Source organism: Triturus cristatus, chromosome 6 (assembly GCF_964204655.1).
Source record: "Triturus cristatus chromosome 6, aTriCri1.1, whole genome shotgun sequence".
Lineage (NCBI taxonomy): Eukaryota > Metazoa > Chordata > Amphibia > Caudata > Salamandridae > Triturus > Triturus cristatus.
The window spans coordinates 1,343,346,373-1,343,367,459 of record NC_140589.1 but is presented as its reverse complement, the minus strand read 5'-3'; the positions used below and the strand labels follow the sequence as shown (position 1 = coordinate 1,343,367,459).

Sequence of the window (21,087 nt, the reverse complement as noted above, 5' to 3'; positions counted from 1 at the left end):
GTGTGTGTGGGTGGCTCTGTGTGTGTGTGGGTGGCTCTGTGTGTGTGTGTGGGTGGCTTTGTGTGTGTGGCTCTGTGTGTGGGTGCAAATGCAATAAGTCTCGCATTTGAGAGTGATTAAGCTATGGACATTGTAAATAACAATGCCGTTTCTTTAAATGTTTTAAAAGCAAAAACAAACAAAAATAATGTCATGAGCAATGTCAATAGCTCTAACTTTAACAGTGCCGAGACCATTGCATTGTAAATGCTTGTTTTTTTTAACCGTTGGTTGCGTATAATAGTTAATCAATATTACTGATGTCTTTTTTCCCCAAACGATGATACGTAAGTTTAATAAGTTGAATTCTAGGATCTGGAGAATTCAGCTGCTCTGATGTAATGTTTAGAGCTAATGCAACATAGACTGCCAGGCCACCCTGTGCACGGCCATAATGTTTACATTTTTCTGCCACCACTGTGTAGTGAGTAAAACCAACTATGGGGAGATCTTCCAATGCCCATGTCTCTTGTAAGGCAATTATATCAGAGGTGTCCCACTCGTGAAGAGGATGACCTTTTTCGAGCAGTTTTTTTGCTCCAGCTATGTTCCAGGAAAGAATGTGGATCTCATCTTCATAAGAATTACTAGTTTTAACTGTTCTTTGTCAGTCTTTCTTCCTGTTGGCGAGAGTACCCGGAGGCTAAATGTATTTTCCATTTGACAATGTATTAATGTGACCACTCCTATGTAGGGGTAACCAGTACTTAATTTGGGCCGGAGTATTCCAGTGCTCAGCACTGGCAGTAAATTCTTAACAATGGTACTTTTTTATGATGCTCCACCACATGGTGGTGCTGTCTGCCTACTTTCAGCAGGACACGAGTTTAGCAATTTACTGTAGACTAAAAAAATAATCATAACTGGGCGTGTAGGCAATTGGTAGTTGCATTTGGTAGCACTAGCAGAGGAAGTGGGTGGTATGAGCTGCCGTGGCCTCCTAAGTGATATTTTGTGCCCTGAAATGTATATTGTTATCAATTAAGCACTGGTGGTAACTCTTCCTTGACACCTGAAAGTACAAAGTGATACAATGTCCCATATTTTGGGGCCTACAATCTTCCTAGTCCTATTCCTTGTACATCCCAGATAGGCCTGTCTATGTTTTCCTCTTAAATATATCTTTCTTTGATAACTCCTCTCCTGCCCTGCTTTCCAAAATGTGATTCCGTTAATGTGATGAGTATCCCATATGTGGGTCCCATGCTTATTGAGCAATAAAACTCAAACTACACCCCACTTTTGATGCCCAAATAGGCCTAAACCGGTCTGGTGTTACTTGTGTTCCTTGTCTCAGGGCAACAGGCCTGGCAGTGCGAGCTGGACTGTTACTATGTGAGCAGGACTAGGTTTGATTTGTATATGGATGTTTCCTGTCTGATGTGGCATAGTGGGTAAAAAAACATTGGACTGGATTGAGCCCCAGAGTAATTACCAGTGGGTGAGATTAATTCAAGTAATGCTTCCATCCCTTTTTCGTTTTTCTCAGGGAGATAAGCCTGAGGAGAAGTCGTAAAGCGGGCAGACACCGACTCGTTCTGTATTTACCACACCATCAGTGCCAGACGGAAGGCAATACACACTAAGAGGGAAGGAAGGAAAGAAATGTATGGAATGAGACAAGAAATTAAATGTGCTATTCACTTCTTGGACCACTCCCTTACTTACTATGCAAGGATGTGCCAAGCCTATGTAACTGACCAAAACAGAGACACGGCACAAAATAAATGCAAGGAAAAATTACATTAAGCTCCCATACAAAGCCTTTTTTCACACCGTCTACAAGCTCCATACTTACTGCAATGCAACCCTCCTCCCATACAGATCTATCTAGACACCATGGACAAAACCCAATTGCAACATTTTGTACAACAGGCCATCCTTACACCTTCTTCTTCAAATCCCCAGCCAGTTCCCGTCTGTAAGATGTCATGCATATCACTTCTGCAAAAACTCATTGATAACGCATCTAAAAACGATATTACGTCCTTCTCTTCGAAACCACATTAGTGACCCTTTTATGTTATAGTCAGACCCTGCTCTAAAATCATGCAAACAATCCCTTTCATGAAATCACAGTCCACCTTCTTTCCTCTGAAGATCCTCATCCAGTCATGCCTTTGAGATGTCCATCCAGTCCCATTTAGAAAGCTCCATACATCCTTAAAGCTGAATTCCCTGTTCAGTGCCACATCCCTGTCCAGCACTCCAAAAAAGCCTTATCCTGTACCCTCCTTAAAAGCCATATCCAGTGCCTGTTCTTCAAATCCATTCACACAAAAATCCCTACAAAAAGCCCTACTTTACCACTCAAAGCCACAGCAAGACTGCACCCCTATATACATTATAACATGAACATACAACTTCCACAGTGCAATATGAATTTGGTGTAATTGGCTCTGAACGTCTGCAAACAGCTGAAGCACGTCTTGCAAAGTGCTTTCTAGGCATATCGCCTCAGCCTCCCTACCCAGCTTCACTGCCTTTACAGATAAGTAAATTACTAACAGCTTCCCTGCACAAGGAACTAGTCTTAATACCAAGAGCAAAATATCTGTGGGGCAAGCCCTACTTCCTTTAAAAAAGTAGTCCCACACAAAATGACAGGAATATCTACAGTATAACACAATGAAACCTATCAGCAAGTTTCAGTGTATTATTGTCACATTTGGCCCGCAGAGATGCATCTGTGGCCCCTCCGGGGAGTCTTGTTTGAAGACCACTAGTTTAAACAGTTTTTTCACTTTGAGTAAAATATGCCTAAACCATAACATTTGAATAGCATGAGATAGGACAGCAGGTAACTTGTCCTTTCCTATAAATTATCTGGGATACCAACGCATATCCAGAGTTAGTTATTCTCTCCATGTGTCCATTAAGTACTTTTAAAATTGGACCTATTTCTGTGAGCTATCCTTAATAAAATTCATGCTTTGAGCTACCATGCTGGGCCAGGTTAATTACTCTTTTGGCCAACTAGCAGTTCAAATCACCCTGTGAACAGACCCATTTGGGGAGATTAGTCTTCTCCTGGGAGGGAAAAGGAGCATGGATGAAATCTTCATTCATGGTTAATTAGCTGTATTTCTCTGACAGGGTGTTCTCACAGGGGACACCAAGGAGGATCAGGCAGTTTGCTGGCTTCAGTCCCCACAGGGGTGTTTCTTTGAAGTCTTGTAGGGAAAAAAACAGGTCAGAGTGGAAGGAGCATGGCAGAGAAGAGGTGTTTTATAATGCATAGCACATGATTGCTATTGGCATATAAGGAGTTATTGTGGTTGGGGTTTATATTCTGATGACGTGCAAACAGTTAGAAGTGTCTCAGATCTACATGGTCAAGTCTGCATCCAGGGGGTTAATGACTTCTGTGAACTTTCTGTATTCTGCACCCACTTTACTTTAGAAAAACCCTTTGAAGGGGGTTCCCATTGGTTTTTCAAGCTGCCATTTTGTATTTGTAATTGTGAGCATGGTATATAGTTCAGTTTGTATTAAACTACTTTTCTTTGTTTAAGAAGAAGTACTGGCTTTCTGGACATTGATCAATGCAATGTTATTTGGTGAGTTGCCTGAGTTCCTAGCCACAGCACCTCCCTGAGTAGGCTTTGAACAGCTCTGTCTCACTACCCTCAGTGTTAAGTGCTCAAAGAGGTACTTGGTTCTCAGTTTGAGAGTCTGCAATATGGTGGCACCAGGACATCCGAAGCAATATATCCCGGTTGTCATAATTTTTGACCCAGTAATTAATAATCCCCCTGGGACCCCACTGACTCAAATTTCTCACACAGTCTATCCATTAGCCTTTCAGGAGACAGCAAGAGCAGGATTTTGAAGCAACAAGGTTCAGTAAAGGTGGAGTAGCAGCTTTCTGCAATGAAAGAGAAGTTAACTGCCTGTCTCCGGTATTTTAGTACCTAAGCAGGGTAAAATAAAGGAAATCAGATAATCCAATCGCTTTTGTGATTTCTCTTCATTAGGGACTAATGTGTAAGGTGAATAGAAAATGGTGTGCATGCGCAATGTGAGCTGGATTTATTACAAATACGCCTTGTGCACATGCACAGTGGTCGGAATACCATGATCACTTCAAGGCCTCCATCTTCTTTGTGTATAGCACGTTAACCTGTATTCTGAAAGTGAACAGAAGGCAGTTTAGAACCAAGGCATGTGTTAGTCAATATAGATAACTTTGTAATGCCTTTAACTCTGTTAGCCAGATACTGACCCATCTTTCTAGACTACTTGTCAGCAACATACGTATACGTTGTGATTCTCTGCCTGCGATCAGTGCCACATTAGAAGCCAAAAAATGCTGATTCATAAAAATGACCATGGGAATTTGGAAATTAAGCCCCCTATCATACATCTGGCCATTTACTCCCACCTCTGGAGAAAGTACCACCCATTTGTATGGCCCTACCTGCTGTCACTGGAAATGATAGCAATACTGTCTGTTTGAATGAAAAACTTATGATGAGTATGGCTGATGATGGCGTGCATCTTCAAATTGTGGAAATAAGTACAGTATATAGGATCTAGTATTGATGTTTCTCAAATCTCTGCCTTTCTTTCCTTACATCTCTGCTTGGCTTCTCGAACTCCCTTAGGATACAAGGTGATTCATTATCATCAAGAAACAAAGTGCCAGTCTTGTGCTTTTCCTGTTTTCAAGTGTGTGAACCACATTAGGTCAAATGACTTGTTGAAGGATAATTAATGACTGGATCAATGACATGTAAGAAGGCATTACATTATTAAACAAAAACCCTGGACCTAAACACTGCCTCCTTGGTGACAGGGAATCCACACACAAGCTTAGATGCAGCCCTCTTTGTAGGCCAAGTTTGCCACGCCTTATTCGTTTGTGTTTCACAATTAGATAATCTCCCACTTCTCATCAGGGTTGGACTGGGACAGGAAATAGGCCCGGGCACAGTGGCTAGCTAGGCTGCCCCGCGACCGCCACAGATGAGAGTGGGGGGGGGGGGGGGGGGGGCGACCGCCGGCCCCAAAACTCGTGCCCACTGTGGCGGGCTGACCTCTCACACCCCCTTCGCTAAGCCACTGTCCTGACACCAAAACAAAAGCCGTCCCCATTAGAGAATCCGATAGCTAAAAAAAAGTGCAACTCTTTAGCAAAACGTTTGCAAATCTGGTCAATTTTTAACTTATAAAGACAAGCTTTATATGTGTTTTAAATGAAATGGGTGACAGCGTGCATTTGGACTAGCTGCAGCCAATGATTGTGGTGATATCATACAAAAAGATATGGTCGAGTGCATGTTTATGTGCTTGCTAAAGGCAAAGTTTGTGGTAATAACAGAGAACTAAATGGCCCACCGCATAATAAAACAGGCCCACACACAGTCGAAAAGTCGTCCCACACACTGACCTGTCAGACCATCCCTTCAGGCGCTGCCAGAGTGCCCTATAGCCCGGCCCGACCCTACTTCTCATGCCTTTCTATCGGAATTTAATCACCTCTGTTCTTCAAAATTGTTTTTCGCAAATGCTTTTGATTGGAAATACGATAAAGACCCTGAAAATGAGTGATCTGCAAATAAATGTTGCTATATTCCTGTGTTCTAGATTCAGGTGCTGTTCTTAAGCCACACATCCTCAAGAATGTTAATAATTTGTTTTGAAGTCAATGCAGTGACTCAGCCGCGTTTTAACAGTTCATTTACTGGTATAGTGTAGAAAATCACTTTTCCCACCTGAAAATGAAATGTTATGTTTTATGATTGAGTTTTCAGATTTTTCATGCCGTGGAATTGCGAATTAATTGGAAATGACTTTACTTTCCAGGTTCTGGATGTCCTGTGCTCCCTTTGTGTGTGCCATGGGGTGGCTGTGCGGTCCAACCAGCACCTGATCTGTGATAATCTCCTCCCAGGAAGAGACCTGCTCCTTCAGACTCGGCTTGTCAATCACGTGAGCAGGTGAATGTAGGCTCAAGTATAATCCCCTTGTTTATTTTCATACAGTATGTGAGGCTGGCCTAAATCTATAGATATTACTGGCCCACTCGTGGCCAGCATGACTCGCGGGCAGTGGGGCGGCTGGGGGTCTGTCGCGCGGGGGCTCTTGCAGGGGGAGGGAGGATTTAAAAATACCAAAAAATGTACTGTACCGGGTCCCATGCCACCTCCGCTCCTGGCCGAGTCCCACGTTTTCCTGCTGCTTTGCTGCTCTACTGCCTCCGGCAGGAACAGGAAGCCTCCCTTCCCTACCCCAGCAAATCACAATGTTGTGATTGGTGGGGACAGTGCTCAGCGGGGCACCTATGGGGAGGCCATTTTCTCTATGTAGGCTGCATGCAACCTACATAGAAAAAATGCAGAGTGCGCATGACTGGTTTGGTCGGCCCCAGAGAGCCAACCAAACAGTCAGGGCCCACAGCATTGGGCAAGCCACTCTGCCCCAATCTGCCAACCCACCCGCCCCCAACCAGGCATACCCGGCATACCATTTTATGTTTCTGCTTCTCGCACTGCGAGAAAGCAGTGGACAATGCTCCTCCACCCTAATGGAGGAGCCGCCCCTGTACTGACCTTGGTTAAAATACAGTGGCAGTGGTAGATAGTGCTCAGTCAGTCTGAATGAACAATTTCTACTATTTCATGATGTTTTAACAGATATGGTAGGACAACTCTTTTTTGTAGAGATCAGTCATTTAGTCAGGAGACGTAGAACCCCACCTGGAAAAACAAATGGTGCACAGGTGCACGAGGGGCTCTAACAGGTGCAATCTAATCACATGATAGACAGCTGGTTCAAGCTACTTGAGGGGGCCTATAAAAAAGCTATACAGAAAGCAAAAAGAGAGTGGGAAATCAGGAAGTTGGAGGGTCTGTAAGCAGCAACAAAAAGAGTTGACTCTCGCACCTTTTGGAATACCGTCTTCACTGGCACAACTGAAGAGTTTTCTCAGTTGAAAATTATATTATGATGTCAGATTGGGTTGCTCATTTCTTTGAATTGTATTCATCTGTGGAGCAGAGTGAAGTCCTTGAGCAGGCTTCTATGGCCACTTGTACTGGTAGTTTGCTGGGCTAGAATGTACCGCAGGTCAAGCTGCCCCATTAAGTGGTCATCAAGAAGATAAAGTTTTTAGCACTGAGGAAATAAGGCAACGATTAATAAAATTGTCCTACACAAAGCACCGGGGTTAGATAAGGTGCCAGGAGACCTATTCTTGGATGAGACTGATGTTTGGACCCCATATTTTGTTTTAATTTTTAATATATATTGAAAGGGGCCCTCATCCCCCCCTCCTGGGCCGGTACTGAGATCTTTCCTTTTTTTAGGAATGGAGTCCGTGATCTACCCTCTAACTGTAGGTCTATAAGTTTAATTGATAGTGCCCAAAACCTTTTTGCGAGGATCATCTTGAAAAGACTGAAAGATTGGATGACTGCTTCAGATATACTAACCCCTCTACAAGCTGGCTTCAAAGAACACACCAGCACAATAGATCAGGTATTCCCTCTCCAGATGTTGTATTGGAAGTCTGTTCATCTTTTGGGCGGGCGCCTTTATGTGGCGTTTGTTGATCTTAGATCAGTGTTTGACCTTATTATGCGCTCTAAGTTGTGGCAAATCCTGGCCGACATAGGAGTTCCGTATTATTTACTGAATATGATAAAGAGACTCCATAACAATAATTTTGCATAAGTCAGGTGTGGGTAGATGGTGAATATGACAAATCCATTCCAAGTAAATCGAGGGATCAGGCATGTGTGCGTCCTCGCACCCACTGTATGCCCAGCCGCGGCCCGTGGAGGGAGTTCCGTGGGGCAGAAAGGCGGGGCGGGGGATGGGCAGCTGCGGGGGGTACTAAAAACCGGAATATGGATAATTGGAGGTAAGTAAACAATTAAATGAATAAAACGAATTTCGGAGCGCGCCCTGCATCTCAAATTGCGATGCAGCGCGCGCTACGAAATTCGTTTTATTTATTTAATTGTTTACTTACCTCCAATTATCCATATTCCGGTTTTTAGTAGCCCCCACCCTGCCCCTCCCCCGCCCCGCCTTTCCGCCCCACGGAACACCCTCCACGGGCCGCGGCTGTGTATGCCCCTTTCTCCATTCACAGGTAGCGGGGACAAGAATCTAAGCAAAAAAATGGGCACTGCCCTTTCTGTACTAATCAAAATGAAGCAATTGAGCATGTTTTATTGTTTTGCCAGCTTATCAGTGCCCAAGAAACAAATTGCCTCTACTGCTCTGTCACAACATAGGAGCTAGAGAACTTAGAGTTGCACTGAAAATGTAAAAAGCAGACACAAGGTAATGTGTAGTTTTTGTGGTGTTGCGGTTCCACCTGGCTATGTGGAGGATCAGGCAAAAAGTTCTAAAAGCAGTATTTTAATGTATTAATGTATTAATATTTGGCACCCATCTTGTTACCTTTCTGGCTTTATCAAGTGTTTTAATATTTAAAGCTTTACTCAGTTACTCACACTGTGTTTAGTTTGATATATTTTATGTACATTTTAGCCAGTACTATTCATATTTCTTGAATTTAGATAATTGCACTGTGATGTTTTATGAACTTTGATAGCAAGTGGCCAAATAAAGTTGTTTTAGAATTTCTATACGGTAATACCACCTTACATCACAGAAATACACTGGCAGGTAAGTGGCAGCAAATGAAAGGCGGTAACCTGGCAAACGAGCGGAAAAAATATGGAAAAACTTCGGAGCCAGACTAGGGATGTTAATGCGTTATATAAATGTTATATTTTAGCACAATACAATTGATGTGAGTTATTCCCCATTTATGGGCCAAGAACACGAAAAGTATTAAGTAATACCGCACCTCTTGATTGTGGTAAGGTTAGGATCACATCAGTCTATTTAGCCAAAGGTTATCTTAGCGACTCTAAGAGACACTATCCAAAGTGTTTTCGCAGTACAAATAGGTGGAATAACAGTAGATTGTTAGGGTTTGTCACACATAGTCACATTCAACATTCCTGAGTTTGCTAGACCTTTTATTGTGCATGTTACAGGAATTCTCAGGCATTTTCTGTGGTGCAGCAATAGCAATACATTTCTTGGCTGTAGAGAAGACATTCCTTCTACTCACAAACCACGCAAATGGCCACAGGGAGTGGTGGTGTGATCTGCTGTTCAGCTACAGTGGGTATATGTTTTCTCCTTTTTACTCTCCTTAGCATTACAATAATTTTGTGTCTTACCTTTTCCATGACAGGATCGTTTATTTGAGATTTTTGAGTTATATTCCATGACTGTTGGAAAGATTTATTTAGCAATTTCAAAATCACTGCAATAGTTTGCATTAATCAGTGCATCCTCAATGTCTGCTTGAGCGCTGCTTGGGAAAGTGATTCAATGAACAGGAGAAATATTGCTTCTGTTTTCAAATGTTGATGTGCCTGTTCTAAATTCCTGTTAACTATTTTCCAAATGTCTGTGAGCCCCCTGCATGTATGCACTTGTCAGTAAATAAAAGTATGCACCTAATAGTTTTCGGCCATCCCAATATGCTAACCCCCCCCCCCCCCTTAATTCTCCAATATCCGTGAGACCACTTTAGAATGTCCAAAATGTTGGGCTATTGAAAATTGCTGTGGTCCCAGGAAATCCTTGCAGCTCTTTGACAATAGGAGAGGGTAAACAAAAGTGCTTTACAGAAACGTAAAATTCCTTTTATACTTTGAGAAAGTAGCCGTACACAAAGGCTAGAGGTATAAAATTCCCGGACACCGTCATTCATAGTAGGGTCATTGTACCTCAGCTAAAAACCTCGGATTTTGTCACTTCAGCCGTTTCAGTCTAAACATATAAAAAAGAAAGACACACGTCGATAAATCTATTAGGGCACCATGCCTCCTCGATGAGTTGTGGACAGGCCGTTATGTCACTGTGGCATTTTGTTGGCGACAGTCAAGGGGGCTGCCTTTAGAGCAGAGTATGTTGCTGTGCTCTGAATACAAAAGCCTCCATGGCCCCATTCTAGTCACTGCCTCCTGCAGTGTGATGAGGGTGTGAACTTTTTTTTGTCAAGGTTACTTTGGGTTTCCAGTCGTGTCCTTGTGAAATACACCTGGAACTGAATTCAACAGTACTGTCAATAAAGGCCTGAGTACTGCAATATTCAGGTAAGCCTTTGGACCCTAGACACATTCATTCAGACATTCGCTCTTCTCTTCAGCAGTGATTAGGCTCACATTTACATATAACACCCAATTCTGAATGGAGAAAACACCGGACAATATGCTGTCACTCACCTACCACCAACTTTCCAACTGAGAACTGGACAGATGCCATCTAAATCAGCACCAATCAGATATTTACACAACCAGGAAGTAAAAAGTCGAATACATAAGATGTTTTAGTTTTCTGAAGTGTCTTTAGCACCTGCTATTAGCCCTCAAAAAATCACACAAGAAAAAAAAGAAAAGAATAACAGTGTAATGCAAAGTTTTGTTTATGTGTCACCTGACTTCAAAAATTCTGAAACAAAAAGCTTTGATACAAATGTGTGTTTTTTTTTCTGTTTCGATATTGCGATTTCATTTCCCTGTCCTTTTTTTCTATTTTTCTATTTTTAGTATGAGGCCCAATATCTTCCTTGGCACCAGCGAAGGCTCTGCCCAATATCGGAAATGGTACTATGAGCTGATAGTTGACCACATGGAGCCCTTTGTGACAGCAGAAGTAACTCACCTGAGGGTTGGCTGGGCTTCAACAGAAGGCTACTCCCCATACCCGGTGGGAGGTGAAGAATGGGGAGGAAATGGCGTTGGCGATGATCTGTACTCTTACGGGTTTGATGGCCTTCATCTGTGGGCAGGTAAAAAAATAGCAAAATCTTTTCATTCAAAGATTCTCAAAAAATGCCTTCACTTTGGAAATGAACCTGAAACACCATTCTCTGGAAGATCTCGTAGAAAAAATATTGTTTTCAATTGCATTCTGTAGCTGAGAAGAACTACTATTAGCACATGTGCTTAGCAGTATTATGTGAAGATGATTTGTGTGCAGGCATGAATAGACAGCTTTCTGAATAGCTTTGCCAGGTTTGTCCCTTAACCTATATTGATTTACAGAGCTTTTGTCTATGCTTCAATAGCCTTGACTCCCTCGAGGATGCTGGAGGTTCTGCAGAGAGATTTGTTTTCACCCCAAGCAGAATAATAGACTGCGCAAGACTGGCGCACACATACTTTACCTCCTCCCTATGTAGATGGAGCCCTCTGCCCACTCACCATGCTATGGGGAATCTGGCAGTGCAGAGGCAATATTAAATACACCCACCTGAAAGATGTCTGCTGACAGTTCTGTTCCAGCGGAAACTGGGGCCTTTTTTATACTGATTTTCTTTTTATCATTATGTCTCTAACCTCACTTGGCCCTTCGATGGATCATGTTTTGTGCCAATAAGGGTTGGATACAGGGGATCTAATATCAACTTCCAAGCTAATATACAGATTCATGCATATGACTCTCAAAACCAACCAGACTATACAAGGAAAGAATTATCACGGCTAGTCCGAACGTTCTGAAGAAATTAAGTCGGACTAAAATCATGCAATCCAATAATTCTGCTATGCAATACAAAACAATAGCAGTAGTACCTGATACCCGGAGATTTGTCAAAGCTGATCTCTTATTGGCATTAATAAATTAATTTAGAATGCACAATCAACTGAAGGAAACAAGTCATTATAAACCATAGACTAAGGTTTTTAGTTAAAGATTAGTTTTTCAAAGATTTCAAATCAAGGTCATCATATTATTAGTAAACCTCTCTTGCCTATAAAATACAGGATAGTCTAGTTAATTTGGGCTTGCCTTAAAGTGAAAAAGGGTTCAGGAAAGGTCAGCCAGGACATGAGCCAAGATAGCTCATAGGTAGTGTCCCATCGAGTAAGAGTCCAAGTATGGCACACACAGCGTATGTGTCAGTCCAAAGGAAAGGAGCCAGCAGAGTCTGCAAAAGGAATGAACATCAGCAAAGGGTTTACAATGGAAAGGTGCAGGAAAAATCAAAGCTGTCCGTCCCTTGAGCCATCAAACCAATTTATAATATTGTCCTGTAGTACCGGGGTGACACTTCCTTGGTCACCTCATCGTGTCAGACCACTCAGTCCATTGGTCAGATCGTATCGGATGATTGCCATGAGGCATAAAGGAAGAAACATATTATAGAAAGAGGTGATACTAATCACTTAATTTGTAGGGTTATCCGGTACACGTAAACTTCCAAACAATGATCCTTTACAACAGGGACATCAGTGAGTTCAGGAGGACAGTTTCTCATAGCAAATATTCCCAAAGTGTCAATGTTGTTGCAAGCAGTCCTTCAAAGCGAGTGAGAACTCTTCTAGGAAGCAACAGTTTCGCTTCACATTGTAAGTTTGGGAAAGTTTCTCACGAGTATAAGACAATGCAGAATAGTAAAAATGCAGGTCTATAATAAAGTCAATTTAAGAACATACAGGATATAAAGTAGTGAGATATAAATTTCATAAAGGCAAATCCATATTCTAATAGATCATTTCAACTGATAAGCATTCAAAGATGTTAATAATCTGTTTGCAGAGATTGCATGTGACTATGTTGTTTTACTGCAATTTCAAAGAAGCAACATGGAATTATTTTTCGAATCATAAAATATTAATCTTGTTTCAGTTGTTCTATGTCAATACATATATGAAGATTATAATCTGAAAGTTTCATCATTTTTACACTCAATACGACTATGTAGCACCATTTTGCTTTTCTCATTTGGTGCACAATTTTACATATGGAGATGATGGAATTCGGAATGAACTTTCAATATCACACATATACATTAAATCTTCACACAAATTATTATTTCCACGAGTTTTCTTTGAAAATTATTTCCAAAGAATTTTATAACTCATGAGTACATCACTTTAACATTCTATTATTCGTTGAAATAATATGCTAAGGCTGGTTAATAAAATATATACCTATTCTTTTTCAAAAGAATATGATGACATCTATTTTGCAATTATCTGCATGCTTTTTTGATGCAGTAACTAAGGGCCTCATTATGATGGCAGACAGACTTTAGTCTGTCCGCCATTGATATGGATTTGGGACCGGCTTCCTATGAGGTGGCCTCCCCACAATCCTAATCATGATGCGACCGCCACCACGGAGGTCACATCACCTACATTTTGCATTGTAGCAGGGATGCGGTTAGCAGCCCCCACCACAATGCAAAATAGAGGGTGCAGACACAGCCCTGCACTACGTGGCAGGCACCCTGCAGTGCCTGCCACATGGGTCGGGATATGTGGTCCCCCCAGGGTACATGTCCCTGCACCTGGGATTGAGGGGTCCCGCTAGGGGCCCCAAATCTGTTTCCGCCATTTGTTTTGCAGCGGGTTGTCCACCGCAAAATGAATGGTGGAAAGGGATATCATAATCCCCAGGCACCGCCGCAATGTTACCCAATGTTTTTGTTCCGACAGGCGGTCGGAAAAAAGACCGCCTGTCGGAACCATGGCGGGCGGTCTTTACGACCGCCACGTTTAACCAACGATTCCCCCGCCATCATAATATGGTGGGGGAAAACAGTAGTATGATGGCAGAGGGCCCACCACGACCGGCTGACGGGCCCTCCACCATCGTAATGACCCCCTAAGTTCTCTCACATTTATTTCTCATGTCTCGTTAATGTGTTGTTGGTGCACGTTTATTCATGTATTACTCAGAATTTCTCAAAATCAGTTTATGTGACAAAATAATGATTCTTACAGTTTTTCAGCTGCATCAGTTTCTTGGAAAATCCATTCATTTGCTCATAATCTGGGTCTCAGTGATCTGTATGCTCTCTGTACATAGGTGTTTAATATTTGGATTAGATGTCCATGTGTTATTTGGATTCATGAGGACATAGTGACTGTAGCTCAAAAATGCTGATTCCCTACAAAAGGACAAAGTTAGACTTCTCTGGTACACAGCAACTTCAGAATGCACTTAGGGTACTGAGTAGTACTTTCAGTCCTATTTGGTTTTTGCTACAAAGAGCAAGTGATGAGTGTTGGACTGGTCTGTCGGAAACTCTGTCACTCTAGTATTGGCAAATAAGCTGGTCTCAGAGTGCCAGCGGGTAGGTTGTTTATTTGTATTCCATGGCTTGGGGCAGTATTAAAAAAAAATACAACCCACATACTGTCCCTTTTAAATCGGATAATCGGCATGTCAGAGTGACTGGGTTCTTCAAAGGCATTTCCATACCTGGAAGTGATAGAAGCAGTACTTGAAATAATCTCAGTAACTTGTGATTGTTCTGCACCGCATTCCAGACTGTTGTTTAGGGACAGACTGAAGACCATCTTTGGTCTCTGGGCTGGTAAACACACCCAGTGCAGGATCTGCCAAGCAACAACACCTAGGAGGAGGAGCTGGTTTGCATGATTTGTAAATATCAAGCTCGGTTCTCTCTGTCAATAGCTCGCCAACAGTTCGAATGACCATATATTGCCCCCCACTCCATCCAGTGCAGAAGTCCATAAAATGGCAATGGAGAGACTTAGTCCACACTGGCTGTGTATATGATGGTGGCATAACCTTCTGATTGGGCCCTGGCTTCCCTGCAGGATAATCAAGTTCAGATCTGTATATGCCCTCTCGAGCAACTACTTCCCATCATTTTGTACTCTGAGAGGAAGCTCGGCAGCAGTAGCTTTCAAAAAATGACATGTGAGGAATAGAAATGTGTTACTTTTTCCCCCAAGACCAGAACTAAGCATGCACACCTTAGCACCAGCAGATCTACTCTCTCCATTTGATACAAGAGATCATGGCATCCTGGTAGTGTTACTACAATATATGATGGGAATAGAAGCTAAATCTCTTCACTGCTTGAAATCATGACTCACTAGCAAGTTCTAGTGACTCAAAATTGCTTGACAATTCAGCCTCTGAACTCACACAAACACTTTTCGGAGTTCCTCAGTGCACAAGTCTGCCCCTCTTTTCAATTTCTATGTTGCAGTGTTTGGGCAAATACTATACCGTCTTGAGGTATATTTTCACCAGTAAGTAAACAAGTCCCAATTATATCTGAGAATGCACTACACAAAGAACATAAATATTATGGCAGCATGTGTGACATAGGTTCATACATGAATGGAACATATCAAATTGAAACATACGTTGCCAAAAACATAATTTCTCCTAAATCCAATTCACTGCTTCCACCCAAATAAACTGATATGAAATATAGGCAACATAAGAATTTCTATCAAGATAGTCACAACAATCACTTTACTTCACTCTTGAATCCAGACTCTGAAGAAGTACATGTGAGAATCGAGAATTAGTTGAAACATCAGACACTTCCTCTGAAAAGTAGATTTGAAGACCATTTTACAAACCACAACCATTGAGAAGTACCGAAGTTCTAGACCCATTACATCAGTTGGGACTGAAATGTCTCATTCAAGGTGTACAGTCATGTTCTCCTGCCTTGAGTGCCCAACTTCAAGTATCTGGTATCCTGGTTGTTAATTTTGGCTCCAGCCTCAGTCTAATCTAGTGTGTGAGCAAAGGTATAGGCCTCGACTTGTCATTGACCTGGAGGTTGCCCTCATGTGACTGACATTACATTACCTCATCTGACTGACATTGTACTACCGTTCCCTGTCATGGTTGTAGCATGTAGAGCAGTGGTGGTAGCGTACTGCGTTTTGTGAATGAGTAGCTGTGACCAGACCTTTTTACCCGTGTCACTGGAGTGGAGGCCTACTGGCCCATCCATGTAAAGATCCACTTCTATGTGCTAACCCAGATCCTCAAGTTAACATCCAAAATGCATGTTTTATGTGAGTGTGTGTGTATGTGTGCGTGCGCTTTGTGGTACTTTAATTGTGGGTATGAGTGAACCAGAATAATGGTGGCCTGTGGGTTCCATTTTGGAAGCCCTAGGCCTGTTCATGTGCATAAGATTGTGGGGTTGAAGGGTGGGGCTGCAGCCTGTGTTCTTCATAGTGGTAAGGTCCCTATTGGAGTAGCCAACCTTTTGTCTCTTTCCTTATTACTGTTCATTGTGGCAGTTACACAACAGCAATACCTGCTGAATTGATGTCGTGTTTAACTGTGTGATGTAACCTGAGATGTTATAGCAAGGAGAGCTGGATCAAATTGTTGCTTTGCTATTGTGAGTGTTTAATCCCAGGAGGTTTAGGGGTATTGAGCCTCAGGTCATGTGCACCAAAAGGTCAAATTTATACATATCACTGTACTATTTTGATAAGTGCAGTCATAATTGTTTCAATCCCCAGGAATGTGTTGTTTCATTGTGACAACTGATAGCAAAGTGCAGAAAGCTAACATTTCTTTGTAAATCTGTTGTGGGTATACCAGGCTGGACACTACCCTGCATTGAGGAGTATTATTTCTACAGAAAGACTTTGTCTGAAGAACAGCCTGGAGAGGACACTTGATAGAAGAACTACCCCAAACTGGTCTTGAAATTGGAAACAGAGAATGCACATAATAGTAACTGAGTGCACAAACTCAATAGAGGTGGTTGCAAAGCATCTTTGACTGTTACCTGCCCAAGATACAACTCAAACTTGGAAGAGGAAAGTGGGTGGAGGGAGGAGTGAAAAGGGGATTCCAGTACCAAGTATAGTTGCCCCACGCCAGTGAAGCATCTGTATCATTTACCTGTAGTCTGTAATAATAAGTATTCTGTGTGTATTAAAGTGCTTTCTTTTTTTAGCAAAAACAAGCACTTGACTGGACAACTGGAAATATAGCAAAGTCTTTCGCAATTAAATTTTAAGGTATAGTTGGTCTCATCAGCATATTGAAAGATAGCAGGGTCTTGTTGACTAGGAAGTACTCCCAGTGATTACTTGTAAAGGTTTAACATCATGCAAATGAGAATAAAATTTGTGGAACTCCTCATAAGGATAATGGAAATCTCGAGGATTGATTCCAAGCAAATGTGTTTCTGTCATAGAGGTATAAGGTAAACCATTTAAAAATAATATCACCAATACCCATGTGTGACTGTACAGTTTCATATCTGGGATGGTATTGCACAAAGTGCTCCAGGGGTGCAAGAGCACTCTTTTTTGTGCCTCCTGGGCTTTTTAGTGTCACTGAAACGGCTGCAGATGATTGTATTATCCCTTCTGTAATGTGATTGCCTTAATTTGCGTGGTGGTGTGACCCCATGTAAATGGGGGAACAGCTTTGCCCCTGCATATTACAGATATGGGCAGAAGATCTTACAGGCTATCAGGAGATACACTGATTGTGCATCAAAAATGAAGTGGTGCACTGTTTCTGTGCCTGTTATTCACCTTGTAATTTATTAAATTCCTTTATACTTGATGGCAGTATCCTTGTTTTTTGCAATGTTTACCACTAGTTTTATCCTCCTACAAATGATCCAAAACCTTTTCAGAAAGTATTTAATGCATTGTTGGATAGAAGGACAGCACCACCTTCTCCACCACTCTTGAAACAGCCACCATGAATTATCTCATTTTGGGACCAACTCTTTACGGAAGATGAAAGGCAAGCAGGGAACATGGACACTTCTATCCCTAACCACCCTCCTCACACAAACCCATCATTAATCTCATGGTCATCTGCGAATGGTACTCTTGCCCAATTGCCAGGGCACCACTAGCTCAGAAAATGTAAAATTTCACGTACATGCCCTGTCACAGGAGTGAAGGCCTTGCGCATTTTGGCCTGATTTAATAAAAAAATATTAATAATTGAATAACGCCCTTGACATCCTCTTTCCCTTTAAAAAAACTCTAGTGAATTTGATCACAATACTTGCTTCCAACAGTGGCGCAGCTAGGGGGAGGTGTGGGGAGGTGGGGTGTTCCGCACCGGATAGCACTCTTTTTATTTAGCTGCGGCAAGTGCAAGGTAAGTTTTCTTTTTTTTTTAAACGTTATTCGTTCCCCTCTCCCCGCTCTTACCTGCACCAGCCGCCATCACTGGGTGGCAAACTCAGGGACCGCCCCGGGTGGCAAAAGCTCTAGCTAAGCCACTGGCTTCCAATGTCCTTCTTTTAAAAGTGGTTATTGTTTTTATGCACAACGGGTTTTTCCACATGAAACCAGTCCCTGTATCTCAAAATGTGCCAGAGAGGCATAGAAAGTATTTCCTTTGTCCCGCCACCTAAATTCTTTTTTCCAACTCGAAACAGTTTTTCCTAAGTGGTATTCACCAATAAACCCCCATTTGTGCTAGTTTTGCCAGTCCTCCGTCCAAGAATCCTTATGCAGCTACTTTCATTACAGTTGTTTCTCTCTACAGAAAACAAAAGTGTCCGTTGCTTTGTTATGCCAAAATGATTGGTTATTGATTATACTAATGTCAGATCATGGCTGACATTTCAAAACAGCTCCCTGGTCTTTTGCATTAGATGGTGCTTGTGAAGGAAATTACCTGAAGGGTGATTGTGGTTTGAATGCGGATGTTGTAACGGCATTAAGATGTCTGGCTGTACTAAGTATCGACCCCCAGAACATATGGTACACAAATATTGAGGACAGAAATTCGAGGGACAAAATGTTGAAAGGAAAATGCATACAGGGAGGTATAGGTTTACTTTTCTTAATTCCACATATACGTAGTATTTATATATATATATATATATATAAATATATATATATATTTATATATATATATATATATATTGTGTAGGTATATATATATGTGGAGTCAGGTATAGAAAATCTATACTAGGCAGTGGTATGGCATATTCACAGAAAACTCCCAAAAATTCCAATTCATTTTGCCTGTTTTTCAGCCTCCTCTTCTCTCACTCTATATCTCACTTTTTTGTAAAGGTATTAAGACACAACTCAATGTATATATTTTAATATTATTCACCATGCTTCTATTCCACCTGGAAGGCAAGGGCAGACTTTATTTCTCCATTTATTCTTTGAAATGCCATGTCAAGCATTGCTAGAAGTCATTTGAAATCCAAGGCTTCTCTTCTCTCTACAGCTCAACAGGCATAGAATACTAATGTAGTGCTGTACTCCCAGTAACTCTCTGCCACTAACTGTAATGAAATAAGACAGACAGTTCTTTAAGGATATCCAAGGTTTAGTTTGACAAGGGAACAGAGCCAATTTAAAATATGAATCAGAAATGAATATCTTACAACTAAAGGGACTGTTCTGCACTTACATAAAAGGCAATTTATTGTTTAGCAAATTTGGTTTTCATATTGGACCGTTCTATGCTTAGGTTTGTTTTTATCATAAACACCATATCCATAGTTGTCCTTAACTTCCAAAGGGTAAACATCCTTTGAGTAGTGATGCAGTTTCTTGACTGCTATTTCGAAAGCTAAGTAAAACTTTACTATTGAGGGAGAACATTTATATAGGTAATTTCTGCTGTTTTATGGTTTGTATAGTTGTGTGGTGCTCTCCACAGCATATGGATCACAAGGTAATCAGATGTCTATGTAAGAACAGGTCTCTTCAGTGTAGCGGTTTTATGATGGTTCCTATTTCTTTAATAGAGGATCGCTGTGTGTTCTGTTGAGTCCGGGTATGCACAGGTTTGAGTGACTGAGCCATAGTACTTCTAAGTGTTACAAGTACAAATGGGTGTCTTCTGCCCAGATAGTTGAGCTTTGCCTGGGAAAACCTCAGCCGTCTTGGTCTGGTGCTGTGCTGTGTGCATAAAGGTGGACTCTCAGAGTGTGTTGTACAGCCGGGGAACAATATTTTTCCAACTATATAGCCTTGAGGCTCTGTATATGACTGAGAATGCAACAAAGTCTGCCGAATATGTTATGCGTAATTGTGAAAGATGGTTGTGAGAGGAGTGGCCTCTACAGGTGGAGAGATTATGTTCATTTAGCAAAGATTTTAAATGACCTTTTGACTTCATTCAAATGTGCTCAACAGTCACAGAATGATATGTCTCAAGCATGTTTAGCAATTAAGTGAGTGGAATCAGGATCTCATCAAGAGGCATAAATCATAGTACTTTGTCCCAAAGATAACTCATCATTGCTATCTTACAATCAACTCTCCAAATCAAACTTCTTTATAACAGCCACATTTACCTATGCACCCACATATGAAAAGAGAGTTGGAAGAGGAGGTCAGGAAGGAGAGCATCTATCCATTCTCTAGCTTATTGGCCTTTCAGAAAAAAACAAAAAATCGGTCTTTGGTGAGTAACTCTCCAAAGCATGATGAAGGCCTGCTCTAGGCACATGCCTCACCCATTGTGGCATGGGCTGGGCTTTCAGGTTTCCAGCCCTGAACCATGGCTGCCTATCTACCCGCTCAGTTATTGAGTTAGTAGCATGATGCGTGCTGAGCCAGGCAAGGGGTGGAGCACGTGTTTGGCATGTGCCTGAGGCAGGTGGATAATGCAGAGACAGAACTCTTTTCATTTTACTTGTGCATTTTTTGAACTACTGCGAAAAGCAGTATATGAACTTGGGTCTGACTAGTGGGTTTGCTGGCAAAGTAGTGGGAAAGTCTACATACACAAACCATCCCATTTCATGCAAAACACTTTTTCCACTTGATGTGTCAGACAATCCTTGCCAATATAAGTGCATGGGATAAGGAAATTACATTTATGTCTTGCCTCTGCAGACTTTGGTCTGACAATAGTTGTGTTTTATGTTTTTAGTTCACAGATCCTCTGGTGATACACAGAAACATGCAGCAAAAATATGTCTTATAAAGTATATGTCACCAAAGCCCAGCATACTCTGCGCAGTGCCAGCACAGTGCTGGCTCTCTACTCTCATTGTGAAAGCTGAGAGCACAGCTTTGGATAGGAAGGGTGTGGGGCCAATATTATTATATTGTACTATATCATGTTATATTATATTATATATTATATCATATCATATCATAATATATTATAGATATAAAGCACCCCCGCCGCACTTTCTGATACTGCAAGACACCAAGGAGTTACATGCACATATAGAGAATTGAGGCCGATGGCCAAGGTCCTTAATAAGCTCATGAAGCTCGAGGTGACTTGCTATATCTTTTTAATATACAT

The 21,087-nt window shown here is 41.7% G+C and overlaps 1 protein-coding gene across 1 annotated transcript in view; it reads left to right on the top strand.

Moving 5' to 3' along the window:
• The window catches only part of RYR2 (ryanodine receptor 2), a 3,458,987-nt gene that overhangs the window by 1,388,016 nt on the left and 2,049,884 nt on the right, over positions 1-21,087 (top strand). The window contains exons 17-18 of the mRNA XM_085612346.1: positions 5,848-5,981; positions 10,626-10,867. Coding sequence (XP_085468472.1) covers positions 5,848-5,981; positions 10,626-10,867 — 376 coding nt within the window. The remainder of the gene's footprint in view (positions 1-5,847; positions 5,982-10,625; positions 10,868-21,087) is intronic.